At 32.4% G+C, this 25572-nt stretch overlaps 4 protein-coding genes across 4 annotated transcripts in view; 2 read left to right on the top strand and 2 right to left on the bottom strand.

The window, feature by feature from the left end:
* Positions 1-11290: 11290 nt before the first annotated feature.
* LOC123667780 (probable inactive tRNA-specific adenosine deaminase-like protein 3) lies at positions 11291-12327 on the bottom strand (the record flags this gene model as incomplete). Its single annotated transcript, XM_045601619.1, has 1 exon — positions 11291-12327. A coding segment is annotated over one exon (990 nt), but the record flags the coding sequence as incomplete, so codon positions are not given.
* A 6007-nt stretch (positions 12328-18334) lies between these two features.
* On the bottom strand, positions 18335-23665 carry LOC123667967 (neuropeptide SIFamide-like). The gene is made up of 3 exons (XM_045601795.1): positions 23638-23665; positions 18976-19101; positions 18335-18634 (listed from the first exon to the last, which is right to left on the bottom strand). Exons 2-3 carry the CDS (start codon positions 19094-19096, stop codon positions 18543-18545), a joined length of 213 nt encoding a protein of 70 aa, XP_045457751.1. The 5' UTR covers positions 19097-19101; positions 23638-23665; the 3' UTR covers positions 18335-18542.
* Positions 21520-22783, top strand: LOC123667966 (neuropeptide IMFamide-like). Its single transcript, XM_045601794.1, has 3 exons — positions 21520-21579; positions 21872-22004; positions 22470-22783. The coding sequence occupies exons 2-3, from the start codon at positions 21872-21874 to the stop codon at positions 22559-22561; spliced, it is 225 nt and encodes a 74-aa protein (XP_045457750.1). The 5' UTR covers positions 21520-21579; the 3' UTR covers positions 22562-22783.
* LOC123667779 (unconventional myosin-Va) overlaps positions 23250-25572 on the top strand; it is a 75567-nt gene continuing 73244 nt past the window's right edge. The window contains exon 1 of the mRNA XM_045601618.1: positions 23250-23276. Within this exon, the coding sequence (XP_045457574.1) occupies positions 23250-23276 (27 nt within the window). The remainder of the gene's footprint in view (positions 23277-25572) is intronic.

The raw sequence follows: 25572 nt of genomic DNA, 5'->3' as shown, positions 1-25572 counted from the left end.
AAGGTGACCAGAGCTCCTGGGGGGATTGGGGATTGGGTCGGCAACGCGCTTGCGATGCTTCTGGTGTTGCAGGCGTCTATAAGCTACGGTAATCGCTTACCATCAGGTGAGCCGTACGCTTGTTTGCCGACCTAGTGACATAAAAAAAGGCTGTTGATTCGATATAAATAAATATGACATTAAAAGTTTGTTAAAGTTTTAACATCAAGGGTGTAAAATAACAATAGGGAATAGAGGATGAGAGTTTGTATGGAAATTTGTAAGGTTTATGTGAATTTTTCACAAGTTTGCGACAAGAGACAAAATATTAGAGCAATTCTGATGTCCAAAATAAACCAAAAGATATATCCAAAAAATACTGTCCAACGTCACTATTTCACACGGACGAAGTCGCGGGCACAGCTAGTTCAAAATAAATATCCAATTTCCTACAGTCGTTTTGAAGTTACACGCGTTCTTAAATTGTGGCAATTCATTTTTATTTATATAAATTAAATGTTTTGGACAACATTATTAAGTGTGGCAAAATGTCGTTGAATACGAAGATGGCGTCCACTAAGACAATTAAAGGCAATCAGTTGTAATGAGACGCGAGGAGCAGTCGCTTCTTTTAATTGATATTTATTGACGACAATTAAATATTGTTTCACGGTACGCTTGGCGAATTCTATTGGCATGGGAGAGTGTTTGCAAAAAAAAACAATATGATATGATATATATTTATATTTATATGATATGATATTTCAGAGCGATATGACAATTTTTTAGAAAAAAGTTGAAGTTTTTTATTTAGTTGGTTCAATTCCAACTAAATTTACTTTTTGGATTCATTAAAAATTTACTTATACTAATATTATTTATTTATTTATTTATGGACAGCCAGTAGCTAATAATACAGCAAATCTTATATCTAATACTAACACTAAATAACAAATAAGTTAGTTGTACAGCCTATGAAGGTGTCACAGCAATCTTTAATCTATGATTTTATTTATAAAGAGGAAAGATTTGGTTGTTCGTTTGTTTGCATTGAATAGGCTCCGAAACTACTGAATCGATTTGAAAATTTCTTTCCCTGTAGGGAAGCTACACTGTCCGCGGGTGACATAGGCTATATTATATTTTCAATTTTTTTATTAAATACCCGTGCGAAGCCGGGGCGGAATGCTAGTAAATTATAAAACTAGAATACTATTAAACTGAGTGTGCTGATTAATTCGATCCGAAAACGTGGGTATCACAAGTACAGGTAAAAACCATTTGATACAGAGATAAATCCAGCTCAAAATTTGGAGCAGTCGACTGGAGAAGTGCCTCAACTCCACAGAAGATCACAGCTAACTAGCGCTGCTTTCAAGTTGTGTTGTGTTTCTCTTTGAGTAAGGTGGCCAGATCTTGACAGTAAGGTCGGCAACGCGCTTGCGATGCTATTCTATCTGCGCAGCCCGACTGAAGAAGTACCTCGACCTTACAGAAGATCACAGCAAAATAATACTGTTTTCAAGCAGTATTGTGTTCCTGTTGGTGAGTAAGGTGACCAGAGCTCCTGGGGGGATTGGGGATTGGGTCGACAACGCGCGTGCGATACTTCTGGTGTTGCAGGCGTCTATAAGCTACGGTAATCGCTTACCATCAGGTGAGCCGTACGCTTGTTTACCGACCTAGTGATATAAAAAAAGTATTGCAAACGTCCATAGTGTATATAAGGTATGCTTGTTTGCCGATCAGGGTGATTGTGTAAAAGAAAATATCTTGAATCCTCACCATTAATGGCAGCGCACCACTGGAAAAAGCTTTAGTCAATCGATCACCAAAATACTTCTTAAAGATATCTTCATTACCGATTCCAAAAAGGCGGTTCTAATGCTTTCCATTAATATTATTGAGAGAGTAAGCAACAAAACTACACTTGATCCTTTCTAACGCTTTATTTCTCTCTCCCTCTCGCAGGTGAGCGATTTTGAATCTGCGGAAAAAAGACAAACATACGTCAGTTTTCAGGAAAAACTAGTTATTTTGAGGAAAGTTGGTGAGAATGTGGCCGGGTAGGCAGGCGTAGGCCTGGAAGCCCGTACCCAGGTAGGGTTACCAAGGCCTGTCAGGAAGACCCCACACACTAAATTAAGGTCAAATTGATCCATCACTTCTTTGTCAGTAAAATTTTATGGCTCCTATTGTGCTGTAAGTATTTCGATGGCTCCTAAGTATACTGAGTCAACTCTACTTTTAATAACTTTATTTTTTTATTACATAGGTAGATTAGGAAATGAAGTAAATGTTATTAATATCTTAAAAAATTAAATTATCAAAAGTTGTTAGTTGACTCAGTATAATTAGGAGCCATCGATTTAAGATGGAGGTTAACATTAGGCATAGATAATGTAATCATTCAAGTCTCGTCGATATATTGCTTAAAATATTAATATTGTCATGTAATTATCTATAGATAATTATATATCTATAGATAATTACATGACCTGCGGTCACCAACCCGCCTGCCCAGCGTGGTGACTATGGGCAAAACACGTGAGTTCACGTTATTTTTGGCGTAAACTTGTGGAGGCCTATGTCCAGCAGTGGAATGTATAGGCTGTAATGATGATGATGAATGATGAATTACATGACAATATTAATATTTTAAAAGTAAATTTGATTTTGCAGGGATTAATTGGAGAGCATTATATAATAGATCAGTATTTAGACTACAGAACATAGCACCGAAGTGAGTAAACAAATTTGAATAAATCCAATAAATGTCAGGGAAAAGCGATAAGTTTTCTGAACATAGAAACAGCTTTAGTCTTTCTGAAATCGACGTATTTGCTAATGACCGGTTACTGTATTCAGAAAACGATCCGTTTTACTCAAGAACCGTTAAACTTTGTACAATACATAATCTGAATTTTAGCTATTCGCAAGCAAAACGAATCGTTTTTTGAAAAAAAGGAACCAGGCTTTAACGTACTTTCAATCAAGACATTTTATTTTAAATTTAACGGTAGGTTCTCGTGTAATCAAAAAACTAATCGTTATTTGAATAGAGAAACCTGGCGTTAGTTAACATCGTCGTATTTGCCTAGACGTTATCCTATGCGAAAATCTAAGACCAAGGGAAGACACTTGTCATGACAATTGCCGATAACAAACTAATTTAAAATGTTGCCGTTCTAAAAGAGACTTTATACAGTGATGCATAGGTCATGTTAGTGTTGCCAGTTGGTTTTAAAGTGGAATTTATTACAGTGGGTTCGAACTGGTAAGCGTTAGTCGGATGCAGTTTTAATTTCTAGAAGGTCGTGGCGAGACGGTGAGATTGTAACGTATAAAGATTTTTTTTTTATTGTTATAAAATTATTTTAGTTATTAAAATGGGATTTTTTAATTTTTTTTTTGTCCTTGATTTTCATTTTAGAATTATAAATCGTGATTTAACTTTTTTTTTTTTGATAAATTGTTTGATTGTTTATAATAATAGTATTAATATTGTATTATTAGTATCGCATTGTAATATTAATATTAATAATACATTTTATATATGTTTTGCCGCAAACTCAAGACTGTTTATATGTGAAGATATTTATTAAGGCGTTATATTTTAATGGTTTATTGTGTATTTCAAATAGATTTTATGAATTCAGTTTTTTTTACATATTACTTTACACATTTTAATGAAAAATATAACTTGGAAATAAATATAAAACCTTATTAGACCTTAGATGTTCTGTTAAATGTGGTAGCATACAAGAAAGAAGAAGAACCGTGATCCAAAAGAGGCAACAAAAAACTCACCAAAAAGTATCGTACTCATAGTACAAAATCCCTGCCATGTTGAAGACCTTTTTTTTAATATATTGGCCTAACACAACGTACCAGACACAAATCCGATCACCGTCTGGATTGCACAGAGCGGACACAATGAGACAATTGGTGCAACGACCAATGAGAGATTTTGGGCCAATTTCATTATTAGCTAAGTCATAGCTAATATACATAGACTAAATAAACTATTATGTTGAATCGATTTATATTTTTTAACTGTATTTTATATTAAACGTTTGTATTATTTATCTGTATTTATATTTGACGTTTTTTATGACATTGGCAGGTAGAAGGTGAGATCAAATTTTTGTTTTTTGTTTTATTCGTGTTTTTTTACAATAATTATAATAAATTTGAAATAAAATATGTATAAAATTTTATTATTTAACTGTATTAGAAAAAACATTAAAATGCAAAATTAATAATAGCAAGTAATAAATATTCACTGTTTTATTATTTACTTTCTTTTTGAGAGGCAGTTATACAGGAAAAAATATCATAGATCAATTCATTTTACTACTAACATAATTACGAAAATTTGTATGTATGTTTGGTACTTAATCACGACAGAACGACTGAACGGATTTCGATGAAGTTTGACTCAGAGATAGTCTGTTTTTCGTAGGCCAGAATAACAGATGAAGGTAGGAGCAAGAGATAGTAATTGGCATAATATTTATTACATAAGGACAGACAAAACCTTTTACATATATATTATTATACTATTAAACGAGCTATTCTTGTATATTTAAATAGAATATGAATCTCGGAAACGGCTCCAACGATTTTCATGAAATTTAGTGAGCAGGGGATTTCGGAGGAGATAAATAAATCTAGCTAGGATTCATTTTTAGAAAATGTCGTTTTATCCCAGTTTTTAGACACTGAAAAATTGGCTACAATATCGTTAGAATACGAAGGTAAATTTCGCACTTGTCGATAATGTTGTCATAGCTCAGGTGAGAAATCGGCCTGTCGCGATCGACCGAAAAAACCACGGTTCAAATCCTCAAATTTCCAGATCGATTATTATTTTTTCCTTTTTTTTTTAACTTGCACATGTTATTTTTTATTTAAATAGCCAGTTCTTATTTTTTATTATTATGTCGGTAAAATCGAAAAATATTATTCATATTTTATCATTATTATTTTTTTATTTTTGATTTTTTTATATTTATTTATATTTTTTATTATTGTTGGGAAAAAAATATTATTCACATTTTATCAATATGTAATTCGTATTTAAATATGATTTCCAAAAAACACGATTTACTAAAAATACCGAACTAAGCTCGGTCACCCAGTTACTATATATAAAACCGAGTAAATTAAAAAAATATATAAATCAATTATTGTATTCATATATAATTCTGTTATGCAAGTATCAAAGATGTCATATGTATTTCAATTATGGATGTGGCAAATGAATAATAAAATGGTAAACTTCAATTTTAATTAATTAAAACGAATATTATATTAATTTCTAAAATGACAATTCGAAGGTGCTTTTGAAGCCTAGATGAAAAAGTAATTTTTGATTTTGATTCTATAAACTAGACTAATCTACAGACGTTGTCGTGTCTTCCAAACTGTCAAACGCATGTATCCTTAGTAGTGGGATAGCAGGGTGTACGAAATAATCGTCTGTTCTCAAACAAAAAAAAAAAAACGACTTCAATTTACTCCAGTGTAAAACAATACATATTATTAGGGATAACTCAAAAATCAAAAATTACTCGACAGATCTTAGTCAAACTTAAGTGGGAAGACATGACAAGCATCAGCTGTCAAATTAAAAAAAAAACATCAAAATCGGTAAACCCAGTAAAAAAAAAAGTGAAGTGAAGTGTAGTGAAAAATACACTAGAATTGATAGCCACCTCCTTTTTTTCAGTCGAGTGAAATACTGTTAAGCTGTAAAAAGGTATAGATTATAAGAAAAAACCTTACCTAGATAGATTATAATATTCTATATTGTCCAAACGACACGAAAACTACTTTTTTCAGTTACCTGCGCATGCGCATATTAAAACTAACTAAAAGAAATCGTTTCTTCAACGTAAATGTTATCACCGATAGTCACGCTTTATTATAAAATTAACGTGAAATTGCATTAATTATGAAAATATCCTAAGAAATAGTTTTAAAGCAGCTTTTATATGGCTAAACAGTCGCAACTTTTGGATCTTTAGTGATAGTTTACTTATTTCTTAGATGTGAAGTATACGACAAAGGTGGGCCGCCTAGTTTTAAAGTAGATTATTACTATAATCGAGAATTAAACAAACATGAAAACTGAACCGAACTTAATCACCTGCACCCTCGGAGACGCGTTGATGCAACGGTCACATTATAGGTTTTTTTTTTTTTATACAATGATAGGCTTGCGTTTGACCACTATTTCACCTGATGATAAGTGAAAATGCGGTCTAAGATGGAGCACGCTTACCTAGAAATAACCTATTCACTCGCGACTTAAAGATCCCCAGGTTATAATTTTCTGGAAACACAGACGCTGGTAGTGAGTTCCATTCTTTGGCTGTACGGATCAAGAATGTACTAGCGAATCGCTTAGTGCGTATAAGGGGAATGTCAACCATATAAGGGTGGCGTAACGCAGAGCGTCTGGTTGTATGATGATGGAAGGGGGTAGGGGGAATCAGGTTATGGAGTTCCTGCGCACACTCTCCGAAGTGTATCCGATAAAATACCGACAGGCCGGCCACCCTCCGTCGATGTGCTAATGTTGCTAAGCGCATAACTCGAGAATGGCTCGACCAATTCGGCTAATTTATGTATGTTCCTTAATGCCCACAGATGGTTTTATAAAAAAAAAAGAAATAAAAAAAATACTATTAACTTTTGGCAGAACGAAGTCTGTCCGGGCAGCTAGTTTATTAATAATTTTGATATTTCCTACTGTGCCCTGCATCACTTATATATGTATGCGTCTGTATACATGTAGTCATTATTTTATTTATAAATAATATTACAAAAAATACATATGTATAAATAGTCAAAGCAAGACGTCAGGCTAGATCTAGAAGGGTACGACCGCTTGGGTCCTTGCATTTAACGAATGTTGTACTAATTAACGAATAAATAATATTAGAATAAAAACGTAAAACGACATTAAAAAAAATATATTTCCCATATTTAATTAAATATCTAGAAAACGGTATAAATGATACATACAATTGCCATATAGAGATATAATAAGTTAAATCAAACGAATAAATAAAACCATTTTCACTTAACAAAACACCACATCAATTTTTCACGCATCCATGTTTAATCAGTACTAACAAGTACGTACGACACGTGTATTTTGTTCGTGTGTAAACGTAATAGACACACACATAGGCATACACGAGTTAAAGCTGTTAATGTGAGAGTAACTGTAATAATAAACTCACATATAGCCAAGTTTATAGTGTAGTGTACTCACACAGAATTGACTGTAATACACTAGTCGTTGGCTGTGGCGTTGCTTATTTGAAGTTAAATGTTAGTCCATAATTTACACATATATGTGTTCATTTTGGCTTTGCTCACAATCAGTTTTTCATTTTTTTAACACAATTATTTCATTTGTACGATTTTATTTTTGTGTTACCCACACATTAGGAAATTCTAAACTAATAGGTCGCTTAGACCGAATATAAAATCATCATATCAAAAATTTCGATCTAGCATACATACAGATACAACGTTCCATAGATTAATTGGCTAAAGCACACGGTCAGTCAGAGACGCGGGTTCGATCCCCGCTGGAACGGTCGATTTTTGATATGATATTAAAAAATGTTTACAATTATTTCAGTTAATACTTTTTTTAAGGTATGTTTATTTCAAGTCAGCTATCCCGACTAAGTTTGTCTTGTCTTAAGTACTATCGAACGCGTGAAGTTTAAATAATCGTTGTTATTGAAGTAAAACTTCTATACGCACGCTTGATTTGAAAAGTAAGCTGGTGAATGCACGACGAGAGCGTTACGAAGTGTGATCGGGCGTGGCGAACGGAAGTTGAGAGGAGTATAGAAAAAGGAGGATAGAAAAACCCGAATATGTTTAAAGCGCGAGTGAACTGGCTTCTTCTGGGCGAGCTCGGTCCATCTTCGACCTCGTCTTTGCTCTAGAGCTAGACTGGGGTTAAGAGTAAGCCCATATTATAATTAAAAAAAAAAAGAAAAAGACGGTTACGTTTCGTATATTACTGTAGGAGCAAAAGAAGTCTTATTTCAGTTATGTAGTCTAAAGCATACTTGTTTTTTCTGAAATTTTATTAGTTTCAACTAAGGTACTACGGCAAGATATTTGAAAACTAAAAAACAGCTTATTTCAATCCAGGCGATCTCAAGTTTTGCCTTTAGAAACACATTTAGTTATTCATTTTTACTAACGTAAATTAAAAGCCTTTGTCAAAGGCCTAAGTTATTGGTGTCAAAAATATCAGCCTTCTATATTGAGCTGAAGTGAATACACACATACACACATCAGCCTATCGCAGTCCACTGCTGGACGTAGGCCTCCCCAAGTTTGCGCCAAACGTTCCGGCCCGCAATGCCCATCCAGCCTCTATTACCGATAATCATATAATATGACTATCGGTAATAGAGGCTGGCATCAATGATTCAACTGAGGTAGGGCACAGCAGGAATTTCCTGCTCAAAATATGGAGCAGCCCGACTGGGGTAGTACCTCGACCTTACAGAAGATCACAGCAAAATAATACTGTTTTCAAACAGTATTGTGTTCCTGTTGGTGAGTAAGGTGACCAGAGCTCCTGGGGGGATTGGGGATTGGGTCGGCAACGCGCTTGCGATGCTTCTGGTGTTGCAGGCGTCTATAAGCTACGGTAATCGCTTACCATCAGGTGAGCCGTACGCTTGTTTGCCGACCTAATAACATAAAAAAAAAAAATCAGAATAAAAACTAATTATGATCATACAAAATTAGGAACGTCACACACACACATATAGACGCATGAGTTCAATGAAATGTACGAGTAAGAAAAGCTTGGAGACAAATATACTTTAGAAACTACTAAATTATATGTATTTTTACATGGCTTAAACAAAAAATCTGTCTGAAGGAAAAAAAATATTTCACTCCAACTTAAAGGGAGCTTGGACCTGGACCTGAGGCATCCAACTGAAAGCCCGTATCCTGTCGTATAAAATAAAAATAAAAAATTCTCTGTGAGCCAACTGGTTACTACTTACGAAGTCAACGGGTTCATATATATATATATACAAATAAATAAAATTGGAGTATCTGTTTGTAACATTAAATCAACCGCTTTTTACTAAATTTATATGGATGTATACACACAGTACATACCAAATGTATACCAAAATAACATTTTTTTTTACAAATTTTGTCTGTCTGTCTGTTTGTTTGTTCTCTGAAACGGCTGGGCCGATTTTGACCGGACTTTCACTGGCAGATAGCTTATGTAATAAGGAGTAACTTTGGCTACTTTCATTTTAGACATTTATTTAATTTTATAACTCTGCGAACTGAACAAAAACTCTTTTGTTAAATTCCACGCGCATGAAATCGCGGACACAGCTATTAACATATAAGTAACGTAGCAGTGTGCGTTAAATATACATAACACTCGTACATGTATATAACTAGACTCAAGTAAATACTCAAGGATATTCATTCATTGCTACGATTTTAATCAAATTACTGTCAACTGTGTATTGTCGATGCAAAATGGAGTATTTATCGATTGATACAAAATCTAGGAAGTTCTCAATTTCGTACTTCAATTATTTACAACAAGTGATACACGTAATTTTGTTCGCAATTAATAATAAATAAATAAATATCTACACAATACACACACGGTCGTTTGTTTCTAAAGTTAGCAACTTAATGCTTGTGTTATAGGTAACAGGTATATATATATATATATATCGAAATCAAACCAACAACCCTCGGAGCAGAAAGCGAGGTCACTAAAAACTACACCAACGGACTAGTCGAGTAGTTGAGTTACATATTGCCATTTTCTTCCTCTCTCCCGGGGAATCTGTACTGACTTTTGAAGTCGTCTTTATGAATAGTTTTCTGTAAAATCTTATAACGCCTTTTATCGTCAGGTTTGCAGTGCATAATTTTCAATGAAATATTTCACATTGATCGCATTTAGCCTGTAACACCACTTTGTTGGGCATAGGCCTCTTTCCACGTGTAAAAGGATCAGAGCTTAATCCACCACGCTGCTTCAATACGGGTAAAAATATAGCAGAATCGAGAACCTATTGCTTTTTTTGAAATCGGTTAATAGATACTATTATTTATTTGTATAGATAGATATACCACTTCGGCTAATTATTAAAAAGAAATTAATAGCTAAGGCGTATTATTCGGTGCAGGATTACATAGATTATAAAGATGTGTGGACTTAGTGATGATGTATTTTATGCAAGATATTATAATTTCATAAACTGCGAAGTTTCTCGCCGATTCTTCTCTGCAGAATCTACATCAGAAATCGATGGTAGCTTCATTATCAACGATAATAAAAATTCTGAATTGTAAAATGACGATTCGAAGGTGCTTTAAAAGCCTATTTGATATTGTTATTTTTGTTTTTATGAGATATCTTATATGTTTAGTTTTTTAATACTTTGCAGAAGAATTTTACGGAAAAAACAAGAAAATTGGGCAGAAAATAGGAGAATTTCAGAAAACGTTACGACTATTCAAACTTCACACAGTCGCAAGACAAGACGTCGGGTTAGCTAGTCTTTATTATTTGTTATTCATCTATACAAATAAATAAAATTGAAGTGTCTGTTTGTAATATTAAAATAACCGCTTTTTACTAAATGTATTTTGCTCTGTGTGTTGCTGTGTGGCTACGGCAATGAAGAATATAGCCACCCCCTCTCTTCCCGGATAACACAGTTCCACTACCACCTTGGAACTCAAAAACCCGACCGGCGAAATGACGGGATAACCGTCCAACTGCTGGCTTTGAAATACACAGGCCGAATGCGGGCAGCACCGTCTTCGGTGCGAGAAAGCCAGCCCAGCGTGGTGACTATAGGCAACACGCATGAGTTCACGCCATTTTTGGCGCGAACTTGTGGAGGCCATGTCCAGCAGTGGTCTGTGATAAGCTGAAATGATGATGACTAAATGTATATGGATGTATACACAGTACATATACTAAAATAACATTTTTTACAATTTTTATCTGTCTGTCTGTTCCGGCTAATCTCTGAAACGGCTGGACCGATTTGGATGGAACTTTCACTGGCAGATAGCTGATGTAATAAAGAGTAACTTAGGCTACTTTTATTTTCGAAAATCATTTATTTTATAACACTGCAAACTGAACAATAACTTTTTGTTAAATTCCATGTGGACGATGTCGTGAGCACAGCTAGTAACTAAATGAATTAGTTTATAACCTTAGCATAACTTTCAAGAGAATCAATGATAAAATCAATATATTTACATATTTTATTGTAAATAAAAACACATATAAAATAATAATTATATAAAACCCGTAAACACTTCAAAATGATGATTCAACGAGGATATAGTTTGTAGCTTTACTCTACTTTTCAAAGCACCACATTCAGTGTTGTCGATGCAGAAGAATACTCGGAAGGCTCTCGCGTGTACTAAGGCCATGGAACACATAACGCACGGCTCCCTCAACATATACACATAATATCCCGTACATAAGTACGGACCGTCCTTTTCCGTCCCATTTTTTGTATCCAAATCTTTATGATAGAATTTCACAGATGGGAACTTTTCCTTTAAATATGGTACTATTTCCTCTGGTATACCGATATAACCTTTATCTTGGTTAGAAGTCCACGCTCCACCGTTTTGAGTCTTCGCTACGTTGTCTATAGCAAGCATAGCCGAATGCTGAACAGGATGTTCTTGCCGATTATCAAATGATAAAGCAACGATGCTTTGTAACTTTGGATCGACAACAATCGTTGTATTTACGTTATTAAATAGATTGAAATTCATTTTGTTATTAATGGTATACCATTTGGCAACTGCGAAGGCTATTTTCATGTACATTCTATGTATTTTTAATTCACAGGGTGAAAAGAATTCGTCACTAGTTAATTTTTCTAAATATTTATTGGGATGAAAATTACATGACCAGATTCGTTTCGCTTCCTGATGATGTCTATCGATTTTCGGTGGATTTAAAGGCACGTCGACTTGTTTGAAAAATTCAAATACGTCTTTCAACTCTGGTACAGAACTCACTATGAAATCTTGTATTGATAAATTACTGTTGAAATAGTTTACTGGACACAGGATTACGTCTTGACGTCTGACTCTTTTCAAATGCTGTAGTTCTTTTAGCGGAATCTTCTCATTTAATTCTAGAATTGTTCTTGAAATGTCTTTGACATCCTTTATATGACCGACAAAGACTTTTACTAACTTTAACGGTTGGTCGAATTCGTCGCTCAGGACCGCTCTTAAATTTTTACCACAGTCTATCTTTTGTATGTAATCTTCAAAGATCTCTGTTGACTTGTCTTCTAAATGTTTAAATCTCTTCATTGGCGGTTCTGTTTCCGTCATTCTTATTTTGTATTCTTCTCCGTTATATATATTGTTGTTTTGTTGTTACTTTCTTACTGAAAATAGAGAACAGAGGCACTTTTTCACAAACACTGAGTTTAATTTTTGTTTTTATAATCATATACTAAGTTCACATATCACAATGTATGTATTATAATGTAATTTCAATATATATAGCAGACATTTTTAATAATAAAACTATGTATAATTTATCAATTTTGAACAAAGTTGATTATAATATACGTTTTTTGTATTTAATTCTTGTTTTGATTGAATATATCCATTTCATTATATTTTAATATTTTTTTCATATAAACATATTTGGTAACATTATTAAATTGAATAAAAATACTAAATTTGATTATTTGAAAGGGTGATAGAAGGAACTGGATTATAATATATACAAATATGTATATAACAAAAGCAGAAAAAGTGTTTAAAATATAAACTTTCGACTTTTAATGTAAATATTTAATTTGATCGTGAAACAAATTATGTATTTGAAATGTAAAGCAAATAATTTTTTTTTTTTAATTTTTGGTTAGTCATTTTGTTATATTTTTTTTTCATTTTTTTTATTAGGTTTCTATTACAATAAAAAAATAACATTTTTTTTTAGAACAAGATCTAAATTGAAAAAAGTCCTTCTTGTAGTTCCTTCCTTTCTTTGCGTTCTTTGCTTAGATTTAAAGGCCTGTTTTTCGCAATAGGCTATGGTATATTACATAAATACGCAAAATAGGACCGTTATAATATACGCGGGTAAAGCACTTTTCTACAATATAAGTTAATTAATTAAAACTAGAGATAAGACTATAATAATCAATCAGCTATCAGCTTGTTTACAGAAATGATTGTTTAAATTTCAAATAATTTTTATCCCATTAAATCAATATTAAGCGTAATTAATACGAAAGAAAAAATTGAATAAGAAAATTAAAAAGTGTTTAAGTTAAAGCCCTTTTATAAATAGCTCCCGTGAAAGATAAGGCTGAAAAGAATATAAGATTGCTAAATTTACAAAAGGAGTAAATACTACTTATGATAATTTATATGTTGATAGTTTCTATTTTATAGGTAATTATATTATAAATTATTCTGTTTCGTAACGACAAATTTATTCTATACTTACGGTAAAACTCGATACGGTATCCTTGCAGAGTAAATTTCACATAGCCGATTCGTCTCATTGATAAACATTATACAAATAATAGGAGAAAAATTAAAATACCTATATTTTTACCTGAAAAATGCCGATAGCTGCAAAGTTCTTGTGAGGCGTAATTTTTTCTCGCCGCGAAAATATATATACGTGAAGATTGAAACTTTAAACACTTCTTATATAGTAATTTGTGCAGTTTAAACTATATTTGTCACACGTAAATTAATAAAATGTAGGAGCCATTTATCAGATATTAGTATATAACAATTTCTGTTTTCAATTACAAAACGTGGCTTATCATTGACGTATCTAAGTGTGATTAGAGTAAGCCGCGTTTTGATTGGCTGAAATCAAACACTAATAACAATCTAACCAATCTTGTATTAGATTTGCAATTGTATGACTTTTAAGTTGACAAGTAAAACAAATTTGTCATTCTAATAAAAAAAGTGTTCCTTTCTACGCAGTTATTATATGATAATATTATTTATAAAAATATTTTCAACATTAAAAGCCCGACAAAAATTAGTGTTGTCTTATATATAAAAATTAATCGTAAAATGTGTTCGTAAGCGTATAACTCAATAACGCCTAACCAATTTTACCAATTCTTTTTTTTAAATATTCGTTGAAGTCCAAGGATGATTTTTAAGGCGAGAAAAATCGAATAATTTCCGTGAAAACTCTAAAAAAAGCCCTTTTCTTTTTCCCATACAAACGTTTTCTAACTAAAATGTAGAGTCAATTTGAACTTTATTGCTATTCATTAAAGTTCATTAAACTGATTTTATTCGTAGACCGCATTTTAATTTAATTTACATAAAAATTGTATTAACTAGCTATTTCACATAGCTATTATATTGTTGCGGGGGCGTTAACAATGGAAAATTCCCGTTTTTAAACTATCGACTCCTAATTTGGTACGAATCTCCTACATTATGTGATGCAGAAATGATCGTTGAGCGGATTTTAGGATAACTCATGCCCAATAAGGATTACGGGGTTGGGCGTTAATAATGAAGATTTGAAATGTATGTAGCTCCGAAACTATTGAACCAATTTTTATTAAATTTTGTAAGCATCTGTAATTTTGACTGAATTTGAATTTTGTAAATTTGTAAATCTGACTTGACTTGACTTCGAATTTTGTAAATCTGACTTGGAAGATATGTTACTTTTTATCTCAATTGGACTCGGTAGGTGGCGCTGCTATCGGTATGTAAGCTATCAATATGTACGATTTTATTTTTGTGTTACCCACACATTAGGAATTCTAAACATTTTTGAATATCATATCGAAAATTGACCGCGTAAGCTATCAAATTTGGTAGCTGTTTTCCGAGCAGGACAACGTCTGCCGGGTCCAATAGTTTATAATAATTTTATATATATACGAACTGTAACGCTGTTGGTTTTCAAAAAAAAAAAAATAACATTGCAGCTTCGGTGCGACAAAGCCAGCCCTGCGGTCACCAACCCGCTTGCCCAACGTGGTAACTATGGGCAAAGCCACGGTCGTATACACCGACCGTGGGCAAAGCACATGAGTTCACGCCATTTTTGGCGCGAACTTGTGGAGGCCTATGTCTAGTAGTAGATTGCGTTAGGCTAAAGTGAGTGTGTGTATTATTTTATTACTTCAAACAAGGTAGAAAATCTATACTAATATTTACTACAATTATATAACTAAAGGATATGTTTGTTTGTTTGAACGCGATAATCTCAGTAAGTAACGATTCCAACTATAAAATTATTTTTGCGTCCGATCGTCCATTTACCGAGAAAAGTTATAGGCTATATAATATTTCGGTTCATTTTTTTCCTCAAGTTAATGCGAGCTAAACTTCGGGGTACAGCTAGATTAAAAAAAATATTCATATAATGTCAGGAAAGAGAAGGATACAAAAAAGTCACGGTAGACTATCCTCCAGATCCATCTACCTCTATTAGAGAAATATCTGCAGCTGATACGATTAATTTATAATAATAGAATGAACGAGTTAAACTGGCAGGGGCTTGTTGTAAGTTTCATAGGATTGCTGGCGGCTAGAGCAAGCATGTCCTAGAGTGGAGACTGTGTGTTGAAAAACGCAGTGTGGAACGCCCTCAAACCCGCAGGACCGCCGATCTACGTAAGATTGTCAGTGGAAGCCTCCACGTATGAAGATTGCGGAAAACCAGGATGTTTGGTATGAGCTTGTAGAGGCCTACGTCTACAGTGGAATGCAATAGGCTGAACTTACTGACTGACTGATGTGAGACAGCAACTTTTGACGCTTATCTAAGTAAAATGGTAAACTAGACTATACAATACGCACGGTTTCACTCGAGTAGAAACTTTAATTGATTGAAAATTAAGAATTTTTTTATAAATTATTTTGAAATGAAGATGACAAAAGAGTGATAAGTTCCATTCGAATCTATTTATGGTTCTTGCTGAAGTCCCGTAAGTACTAGAAAATATTGAATGCCTTTTAGCTCTGCTACATAAACAGAATCATTAATAACAAAGTCTTTTAATTTCTATGTCACAGATCTAGGAATTAGGTAACGAAATACAAACAAACACTTCCTCCATACTGTGATAGATGAGATTGCTTACTAAGTTATATGATTAAAATGTCCCGTTCAAAATTTTGCGAAAAGGTGATGTGGAAATGGAATATCTGTTCTTTTTTTAAGTAGAATTATAAATAAATTATAAATATAAAAAAATATACTTATACCTATAAAATAGGTATGTAAAAACAAAAAAAAAAAATCTGTACAATAAGCGGTCTTATTACTAAAGTACGATCTTTTTCAGACAGTCTTTAGACTGCACTTTTTTTTAAACATCGTAAATCAATTAAACATCAATAACATGGACTGTTTTAGCATAATAGACTAATTAATTAAAAACGTGATATTTTATAACCTAGAAGTCTCCTATATACAAGTAATAATAATGTGCTTATAACGAATAACTGTTCTAGTATAGTCGTGCGTGTAGGAGCCTAAATAACACCGTTTTTCGGTTTCGATTTCCGCCCGAGATGGATATTTGTATTTCCCCACCATGTCTCGGATTGTACCTTAAGCTGTCGATTCCGGTTGTTTTCATAGAGACCTGTTAACGATCGTTACTCACTATAGAGAATACATCCGCCAACCCGTAGTGGAGAGGTATAATGGACTAATCTCCGATCCTTTTCCAGTTTTTCTATATGGAAAAAAAAAACCTATACCGAGCAGTGGAATGTTACAGGCTTAAGCATAAGCCTATGCTAATTTAAGTTAAGTCTACTCGCTAGGACATTGGATTATTCTCATCACGAAATTCAATACGGTTCCCTTGTTTTTTTTTTTTAATTTGTATTATTTAACTATACTTTTTTATTATATAACTAGGTCGACAAACAAGCATGTGGCTCACATTATGGTAAGCGATTACCGTAGCTTACGCCTGCGACACCAGAAGCATCGCAAACCCTATCTCCAATTACCCGCAGTTGCTCTGGTCACCTTACTCACCAACAGGAACACAATACTGCTTGAAAACAGTATTATTTAGCTGTGTAAGATACTACCCATTCAGTCAGGTTGCTCCGTATTTTGAGCAGGAAACTTCCTGCTGTGCCTTACCTCACTCTATTTACTAAAGAAAACCGCATCAAAATCCGTTGCGTAGTTTTAAATATTTAAGCATACAGACAGTGGGAAGCGAGTTGTTTTATACTATGTAATGATGCATAAAAAGGAGTAGAACACCGTTATATCTAATAGTTACATAGCTCTTGGGATAAAACACAAGTTTGTAACCACATCCTTCGGAGTGAACAAACAAACTACCATTAGCTTAAATCCGTTGTTCGCAGATTACTATACCAGTTCCCTTAAGCAATTAGGGATGGTAAACTTCGTGTGGCACGTTTCAATTTAGTATGTTATTGAAAATGAATTTTTGGTCACAAGTTATTATATTAAAATGCGTTTTGTGGATGTTTCGGAATAAAATCTTTAAAAAATGTGTAAAAATGTTCACGCGGGATAATTTGAGGTACAAAATAGTCTATAGTCTTCTACGGTAAACAGGTTCTCCAATACAAAAATATTCTTTCAATTAGAACCAGTAGTTTTCGAGATCAGCGCTCTTATACAAACAAATACACTTTTCAGTTTTATAATATTGATATAGGTAGAGTTAAAAATATGGTACTACTTGGATTTATCTTACGTTTGCCATCAAAATTATTTCAAATAGGTTTTATGGACTTGAAACCGATAAAAAACTATTGTGTGCATAGAGTAATGCCACGAAATCAATAATACGATAAAAATTGGACTAAATAAATGTAAACCACAACAAATCAGTGAGATATATTTATAAAAAATGAAAATTCAATTTTTTTTATCCCTAATGAATTGTCCACGGCGCGACGGACTTACTAATCTCTCGTTATTTAAAAACTGTTTTCAAATTTCATCATTTATCAAGAGTTCTGACAATATTCAGCCTCCCGAACAAACTGAATTCAGAAATGTTTTACTACAGTTGTAGTTCGTTTAACTTTTGGACGATGAAATATATATACCACTCCTGCTCCTGTTGTTATTGTTAGACCAGGTTGTCTATGTAATATAAACATAGGTAAAAGTAGACTTCTGGTTCAGTGAATATCATCAAATTGAATATTTAAAATTTTATTGTAAAGTTTTATTTGAAAACCCGTAATTAGGTTGAATATTAAAAAAAAAAAAAAAAAAACAACGCAAGCAGATATTTTAAAATATTTTATTAACTTAAAGTTTAGCGTTTACAATCTTATTGCAGATAAGGAAAATATGAGCAGTATTGTCCGAGTGCAGTTCTGTTTGTTCGTACTTCATTTACATTTCGTTCTTATTAAGCCAATATATTAATAAGATTATGAACTTTATATTGCATAGTATAAGATACATTTTGGTTTACACAAGTAGATTTTTGCTTGATATTTTACTTATTTTCCAAAGTCTGGTAATAAGCCTGGCAGGTTTCAGAAGCAATATCACACAATGCAGATAAAGCACGGCCTGTCGAGTCATAATCTAAAAAGGAACAAAAAATATATTTACGGAGTTTTGAAAATATTTAAAAAAAACCCAACTTTAAGAAGTCTACAGCAAAAATCCTACATTAGGGGTCCAGAAAAACATCCAGTATAAACACGAACACCTTGTGACGAACAAAATGTACGATTATTTACAAGAACCGTATCAAAATCTCACTAATAACCCTTCCTCCATAATAAAAAAATTAAGGAGACAGTGATGATAAAAAATATTTTAATTAAAGGTCTAATCCAGTTAAAAATAACTCTAATAAAAAAAACATACAATAAGACAGTTCTTGTACACTTAACAACAAGCATAAGATGAAAATCACTCACCAGCATTATTCCTTTTACCAAAGATGGATCCGTTGAACGGGAGCTTCTTGTAGTTCGCCTCATTTAATTGAATGAGGCAGAAGATGACAAAGATACTGAAGAAGATGGCAGCGCGCATCATCGTGTCTGAAATAAGATTTTTTAACAATATTAAACAGGCTAAATTTTCGTATTTTAGTTTTCGTATTTTAGATGAAGTTTAGATTTTAAGATTTGTTATCTTTTCTTATATACTACTATTTTTAATATTTTAAAAATAACTGGGAAATAAAATTATATATCAAAGCAACACTGTATCAATTTAAAAATAGTTTTAAACGTAATTTTAAATAAAGGAAGTTTTGATAGTTACAATGTTATTACTGGCATAGATGTAAGAATAAGGTTTTAATAAGTTTTCGTATAAAGAATAAGTAAATTTTATACCTTTCTAGATTACAGAGATGATTTAAAACCGTAGAAGCAAGTGAAGCTCGAATTGAACTGATACAAAACTTGAGATTCAAAGCCATTTTATACTGGAGCTTCTAACTGTATAAAAATAATCTCTACGTAAAAATAATTATACGTTGAAATTGCATTAGTGAATCAATTGTCGGCAAGATGAGCTTCTAATGAAGTTAGTTCGAAAGACTTTTCAATATTTATTTTTGTTGTATGAAGTCGCTGCTATGTGAACAAAATACAATTTTAAGAAAAATTATGTTTATTTCTGTAAGTATACATAAATAAATAATAAAGGGCAGTGTTTTAGCGGGGCTCGGGATGTCCATTCTTCCTAACAATGTATCGCTTGGAAACATTCTTAGGAGGAACGGACATCTTGAACCTGGTATGTGTCAAGGTATATTCATTATTCGTATAACTTTGATAGCGCGATGCAACTAGCAACAAGGTAGCGCCATCTAGTGACGAGTGCATTACTTAGCAATATCAATCTTCTCCAAATCCAAATCAATATCAATCTATCCGCCAACCTGCATTAGAGCAGCGTAGTGGATTAAGCTCTGATCCTTCCCCAACATGGGGAAAGAGGCCTATGCCCAATTGTGGGATATTACAGGCTGAAGCGCACCAATCTTACGTTATTAACTTCTGATAGCTCAAAGCAACTGACATCAGCGCCATCTAGTGACGAAGGAGTTACTAAACAATGTCAATCTTATGTTAATATGGTTTGTTACAATATTTATTTTTATAATATTATAGATAAAAACACACTACTAAAACTTTGTTTGTACATTATTAAAAAATATTCAATTGAACGAAATTTTTAACTAATATTTACTTAAGTTAAACTAGTGCGAAAAGCAAAGGCTATTTTTAGTTTGGAGTGGTAAACTTTTGTGAATTTAAAAAAAGTCATTGTAATCTCCATTTAAACGTCACTCATTACTTAACGACCTATACTGTTTTTTTTTTTTTAAGTGATATACATCCACGGGCTTATGAACCCATGTCCTTTTTTATTCTAAAAACATGCAATTTTTATTTTTATTTTTTTCTATTTCAAGGTACTTAGGCGTTACTTTTAATGTTGACCTATACTATTAACGTAAATCATATTGTTTGATTGATTGATTGATTGAGCCTATAAAATGCCGCTGCTGGGTATAGGCCTTATCCGCCAAGCTGCCTCACTGTAGGTTGACGGCTATATTCACAACTATGCCTGACGTTCGCTCTGAGATGTAATTGTTAACAACCGGAACCCACAGCCTTACGTATTCTCCATTGCAAAGTTGGGAAACCCACTGGCCCAATGAGCATTCTACAAGTAAATGGATCATTTACTCCATTTGGGCGATGTTGTGGGTGAAGCTATGTGAAAGTTTCATAAGCGTTCCCGATATGTCCCGTTCGGAGCGGATATTAATGTTGACCCTAGTATTTCTGTAGAAAAATTACCATCAAGGTACAGCAAAGACGCGTGGCAGATTAAGCTCCTATCATTTGGATTAGAATATTTTATTTGGATTAGTAATATAGTGGTGTTTTTAAGTATTACTGTTCTAAGTTGTGACTAAATAAAAATTATTTTACTTCTTAACACTACAGAGGAGGTATTTTTTTATTGTCAATGATTAGAAATATTGCAGTAATTATTTAGATTTAACTGTTAATGTTTGAAGACAGTTTAATTTTCATTTTCTTCTTCTTTATTGAAGTTTTTGTACAACCCAACGTTAATGTTATTTTATTACATAATACATCAAAAAAAAAAAAAAAAACTTTTTTTAAAATTAAACAGTACAGACAGTTGTAGAACAGTTGTAGAACAAAATTACTTATTTTGAAATATTAAAATATAAAATATCATAACAGCCTTTCTAAATATAGCTAAATTTATACCAACTAAGCACATAAAATTCGCTCTAACCATGTAAGTTCTATCAATATTATGCACTAACGAAGTTTTGATCCCCCGAGCCCTACTCTTATCACTGTCAATATGTGGTCAATATCCAATAATCCTATAATTGAGTGGACGTCCGCCATGTCCTAATTTTGTACTATAAAATGGAGGGTAAAATCTCTTTCGATATCAGTTGACATCCCGTCTTCAACAGTGATACCAGTAAGAAAAGATTTACCACTAGAAAGGTAACTTATCTGTGTAAGGTGATATTTATCTATTACGTTTATGAAAGTGAATCCCTTTTTCGCTTTCTCAAGCCATAACTTGGGATTTTACCGACTTCTTTCATCCTTTATTTTGTAATACATTGTAGAAGGTTAAAACTTTAGTAGTTTTTGTAGGAATAACTTAATAATCATTTAAACTTTACGCATTTGATAGTTAACAAGATAGCTATAATACAAGACTATTAAGTGCATACTAATACATTTATCTCCAATAACGTATAAAGATTTTTTTTTCATATTTTTGTTTCAGATGATCGCCACGAGGAGGCTTACGTCTGTACTGGCTCTTGTTGCAGTTTTATTCTGCTTGATAAATTTCAGCGAAGCTAATTACAAGAACGCTCCAATGAACGGAATCATGTTTGGAAAAAGGGTACCTTCAGGTAATTATTATTTAACTCGTGGTCAAACAATTATTTATGCATAAAATAATATATTTTATGTTAATCGTAAATCATTCCGAGTTCCAAATCCCTGCGTCTATTTAAAATATTTATGTTTACGTTAGTGCTAAATTACGGGACAAGGAATGACAAGGATTGAAGTAAAGATTGTACTTCGTAATTATGTTTTGACTAAATAACACTTTTTTATTCAATTAAATAGTTCTTATTATACTGAAGAAGTGAAACTTCTTTAGAGTAGTTGTGATTTAAAACTTAATAAACAACTAAATAAACAAATATATAAGTGTATAGGAGAGAATGAAATAGAATACCTTACATAGTATTTTATATTCTTGATGAAAAAATTTTTAGTAGGCTAGGTTACTTCTGTCATGTGTGAAGTGCACACACAAACTTTTTTAATTGAAAAACAATAATACATATTTTTTTTTTAAATTCCAGATTACGACTCCAGAGGTAAAGCATTCACTGCGCTGTGTGAAATCGCGATAGAAGCCTGTCAGACTTGGTTCCCATTACAAGAAAATAAGTAGATTAACAACGAAAAAAATGGACGAAGAGAACATAACATAAATCGACAATTTTTAATATATGCTCGCAAATAATTTGAATAAACAATATAAAATGCTTTAAAATATATATAATTGTCATGATAATTCTGTAGACTTAGATGTAGTATGTGACAATTTAGGATTTTCAATAACCTTTTTATTATATGACTGATATTAAAACAACAGTAAAATGTTAGTGACGAATTATGGTTTTATTTATTATAAACAATCCTATTAAAAATTTAAATATCTTCTGCGTAAAATGGAACGTGTCTAATTGACCTAAATAAATACCTACTTGAGATTAAAACAATGGCAACCCTCATGTGAACCTAATGATAATAACTTACCGTTTGTATTGTTAAATGCTTAATGTTTTTTATTCGTTACTTTTTACGTAATATTATAGTTCCACCCGGAAAGTATGAACTTTCCTCGTGAAGAAAAAACTCGCTCGCGTTTTATTGCGGTTGATCTCACGAACTCAAGATTGTAATTTTGACACATGTCAATAATACAGTGACGTTTCGCATTTTGCAACATATTTTAACAATTTTAAATCTACCTTATTTCTAAAATGGATTTTCAAAGTTCTGAACTCGTGGTGAAATAATAAAACAATTTCTATTGTGTTAATTTTTTTTTAATTGTGCGACTGAAAACCATTAAAATGACTACGAAGGAACTATACACCAAGGTATCGTTTTATATTTTTGTTTCTATTTTGTTTTGTTTTTTTATTTTATTTTATTTTGGTAAGGTATGGATAGTGTCAAAATTTTGCGTTTTGAATTTCGAAAACAGTTCAAACAACTAAGATACGATCACTTTAAAATCGTAATGAATACGAAAGATTAGTGATATTGTAATCACTTTCACTATCTATGTCATATGCATGTAATCATATTGTTCGCACAATTAATTTTATGAATAATTCATAAAGAAAATTTTATTGCAGTTTTTTTTCGTATGTTTACGATTGCATCACAGTTATTATATATTTAGGTCAAGATGTGCTTAACTGTTTTAATTTAAATATGAGTATTGACATGACTTACATTCTTATCCTTGCCCTGAAACAGATACAGCGTTCTTTTTATAGCTTTTTGCAAATAAGAGTCAGTTTTACCGGTTTTCATTTGAGACTTAAAAAAAATATACTTTTTTATATTTAAACTATTTTAAAATACCTACAATCATGTCCTAAATTTGATGCTTTGTTATTATAAATTTTTGTAGTTAAAGTATAATTGTTTTCTATTACATATTATAATAAGAATCCAATTAGAATTACTTGAATAGATTTTCTTTTACATAATATCATGGACGCGTAAAACCATAATAAACTTTTCAATGTGAAAGTTTGTGAGAATTGATGTATGATTATTATTATTTTGTAAAACTATCTAAACCTATTAGACTTAAACTTAGTATAAACTTATAATTTATCTAACACAAGTAAATATTGTAAGTAACTAAGTACTTAGATCTAGACAGCTATTTTCTATACTCTATTTTTTATATTTACCAGTTTTGGATAAAGATTGCAAAAAAGTTACGAATATACTTTAATAACAGGAGGTAATAGCAGCCTGACCAGAAATAAATATTTATATAAACACAAATATCCACTCCCGAACGGGAATCAAACCTCATCCATCTGTGTTTATGTGCCGCTGATATGGGCCACGCACAATTACACCAGAGCGGTCATCTGCCCTCGTTCCTAAAACCTTACAAATATGAAATCTGTTTATTTTGTGAATTACATTTAAAATAATGTAAGCATAAATAATTAAAATGTATATAAGTTCCTTGTATTAATGCTTTTAGCGTTACAAGGCAGTCAGAAGTACCGATCTTACTTAATTATTTCTTATAACAATAATTCATGATGTTTGAACAAGAGGCATGGGTAATTTAGAGCATTAGGGTGTTATATAGTATTTTTTTGATTTTTAAAGAGTAATTATGGAGTTTCTTGTCGATTTATCTATTTTATTTTATTTTATTATGCTATGGGCTTACTCTTGACCTCAGTCTAGCTCTAGAGCACAGATGAGGTCGAAGATGGAGCGATTTCGCCCAGAAGAAGCCTGTTCACTCGCGCTTTAAACATGTTTGGGTTGTATGAATTCGGAAATACAGACGCCCGCAGGGAATTCCATTCCTTGGCTGTGGACATTAAAAAGATGATTCGAAGCGCTTTGTACGTATGACAGGTATACCAATCAGGTAGGGATGAAAGCCTGCGGTACGTCTGAAAGTCCGATGGAAGAAAGGAGATGGGGGTATGAGCTTGTGCAGCTCCAGGGCTTTGCTCTATGCAAAATCTATAACCCAATCGGTGATGGCTTTACTGTAACTAATATTAAATTTTAAAAAATTTAAATCATTTAAATTAGTAGAATGAAGATTCAAAAATGCTTTTAAAGCCTTCTCGAATAAAGTAATTTCGATTATGATTTACTTAAAAAAAGTCGATGCTACTTCCTGATTCAACAAAGTAAAACAAGCATAATTATGAACTGAAAAATATTATACAATGGTAATTTTCGCGGAAGACTTTTTTATGTAACGTAATATTAATTAATTTGTTGTATACTTAAGGTTGGGTGGTAAATAAGGCTGTATGGAAGTCCGCCTTGCTCAATATTTTTAGTGTTTTTTATTTATTTATTAATAAAGTGAATAAAAAAATGTTGATAAAAAAATTAACATATTCTATATGTGCCGAAACTATGAAGTGAACCTACAAACCAACGGTTGCGGCTTCGATTCCCGCTCAGGATGGATATTTGTATTTAAAAATATTTCTTTCCAGTTTGCATGCCTGTTCTTGTGGGTCTCACCACCGTGCCTTGGAGAGCACGTTAAATGTTAGTCCCGGTTGTTATCATAAATATCTTATTCCGGTCTTTACTCACAGTAGGGAATATATCTGCTAACCTGCAGTGGAGCAGCGTGGTGGATTAAGCTCAATCCTTCTCCTA

Source organism: Melitaea cinxia, chromosome 29, assembly GCF_905220565.1.
Source record: "Melitaea cinxia chromosome 29, ilMelCinx1.1, whole genome shotgun sequence".
NCBI lineage: Eukaryota > Metazoa > Arthropoda > Insecta > Lepidoptera > Nymphalidae > Melitaea > Melitaea cinxia.
The sequence above is the reverse complement of the archived record's forward strand: the minus strand, read 5'-3'. Positions and strand labels throughout refer to the sequence as shown.

Excerpts from the sequence above, each read along its gene's own strand:
- LOC123667967 (XM_045601795.1), bottom strand. The coding sequence starts at position 19,096 with ATGATGCGCGCTGCCATCTTCTTCAGTATCTTTGTCATCTTCTGCCTC. Across the intron at positions 18,635-18,975 it reads TGGTAAAAGGAATAATGCTG|ATTATGACTCGACAGGCCGT; the intron begins GTGAGTGATTTT and ends GTTCCTTTTTAG.
- LOC123667966 (XM_045601794.1), top strand. The coding sequence starts at position 21,872 with ATGATCGCCACGAGGAGGCTTACGTCTGTACTGGCTCTTGTTGCAGTT. Across the intron at positions 22,005-22,469 it reads TGGAAAAAGGGTACCTTCAG|ATTACGACTCCAGAGGTAAA; the intron begins GTAATTATTATT and ends TTTAAATTCCAG.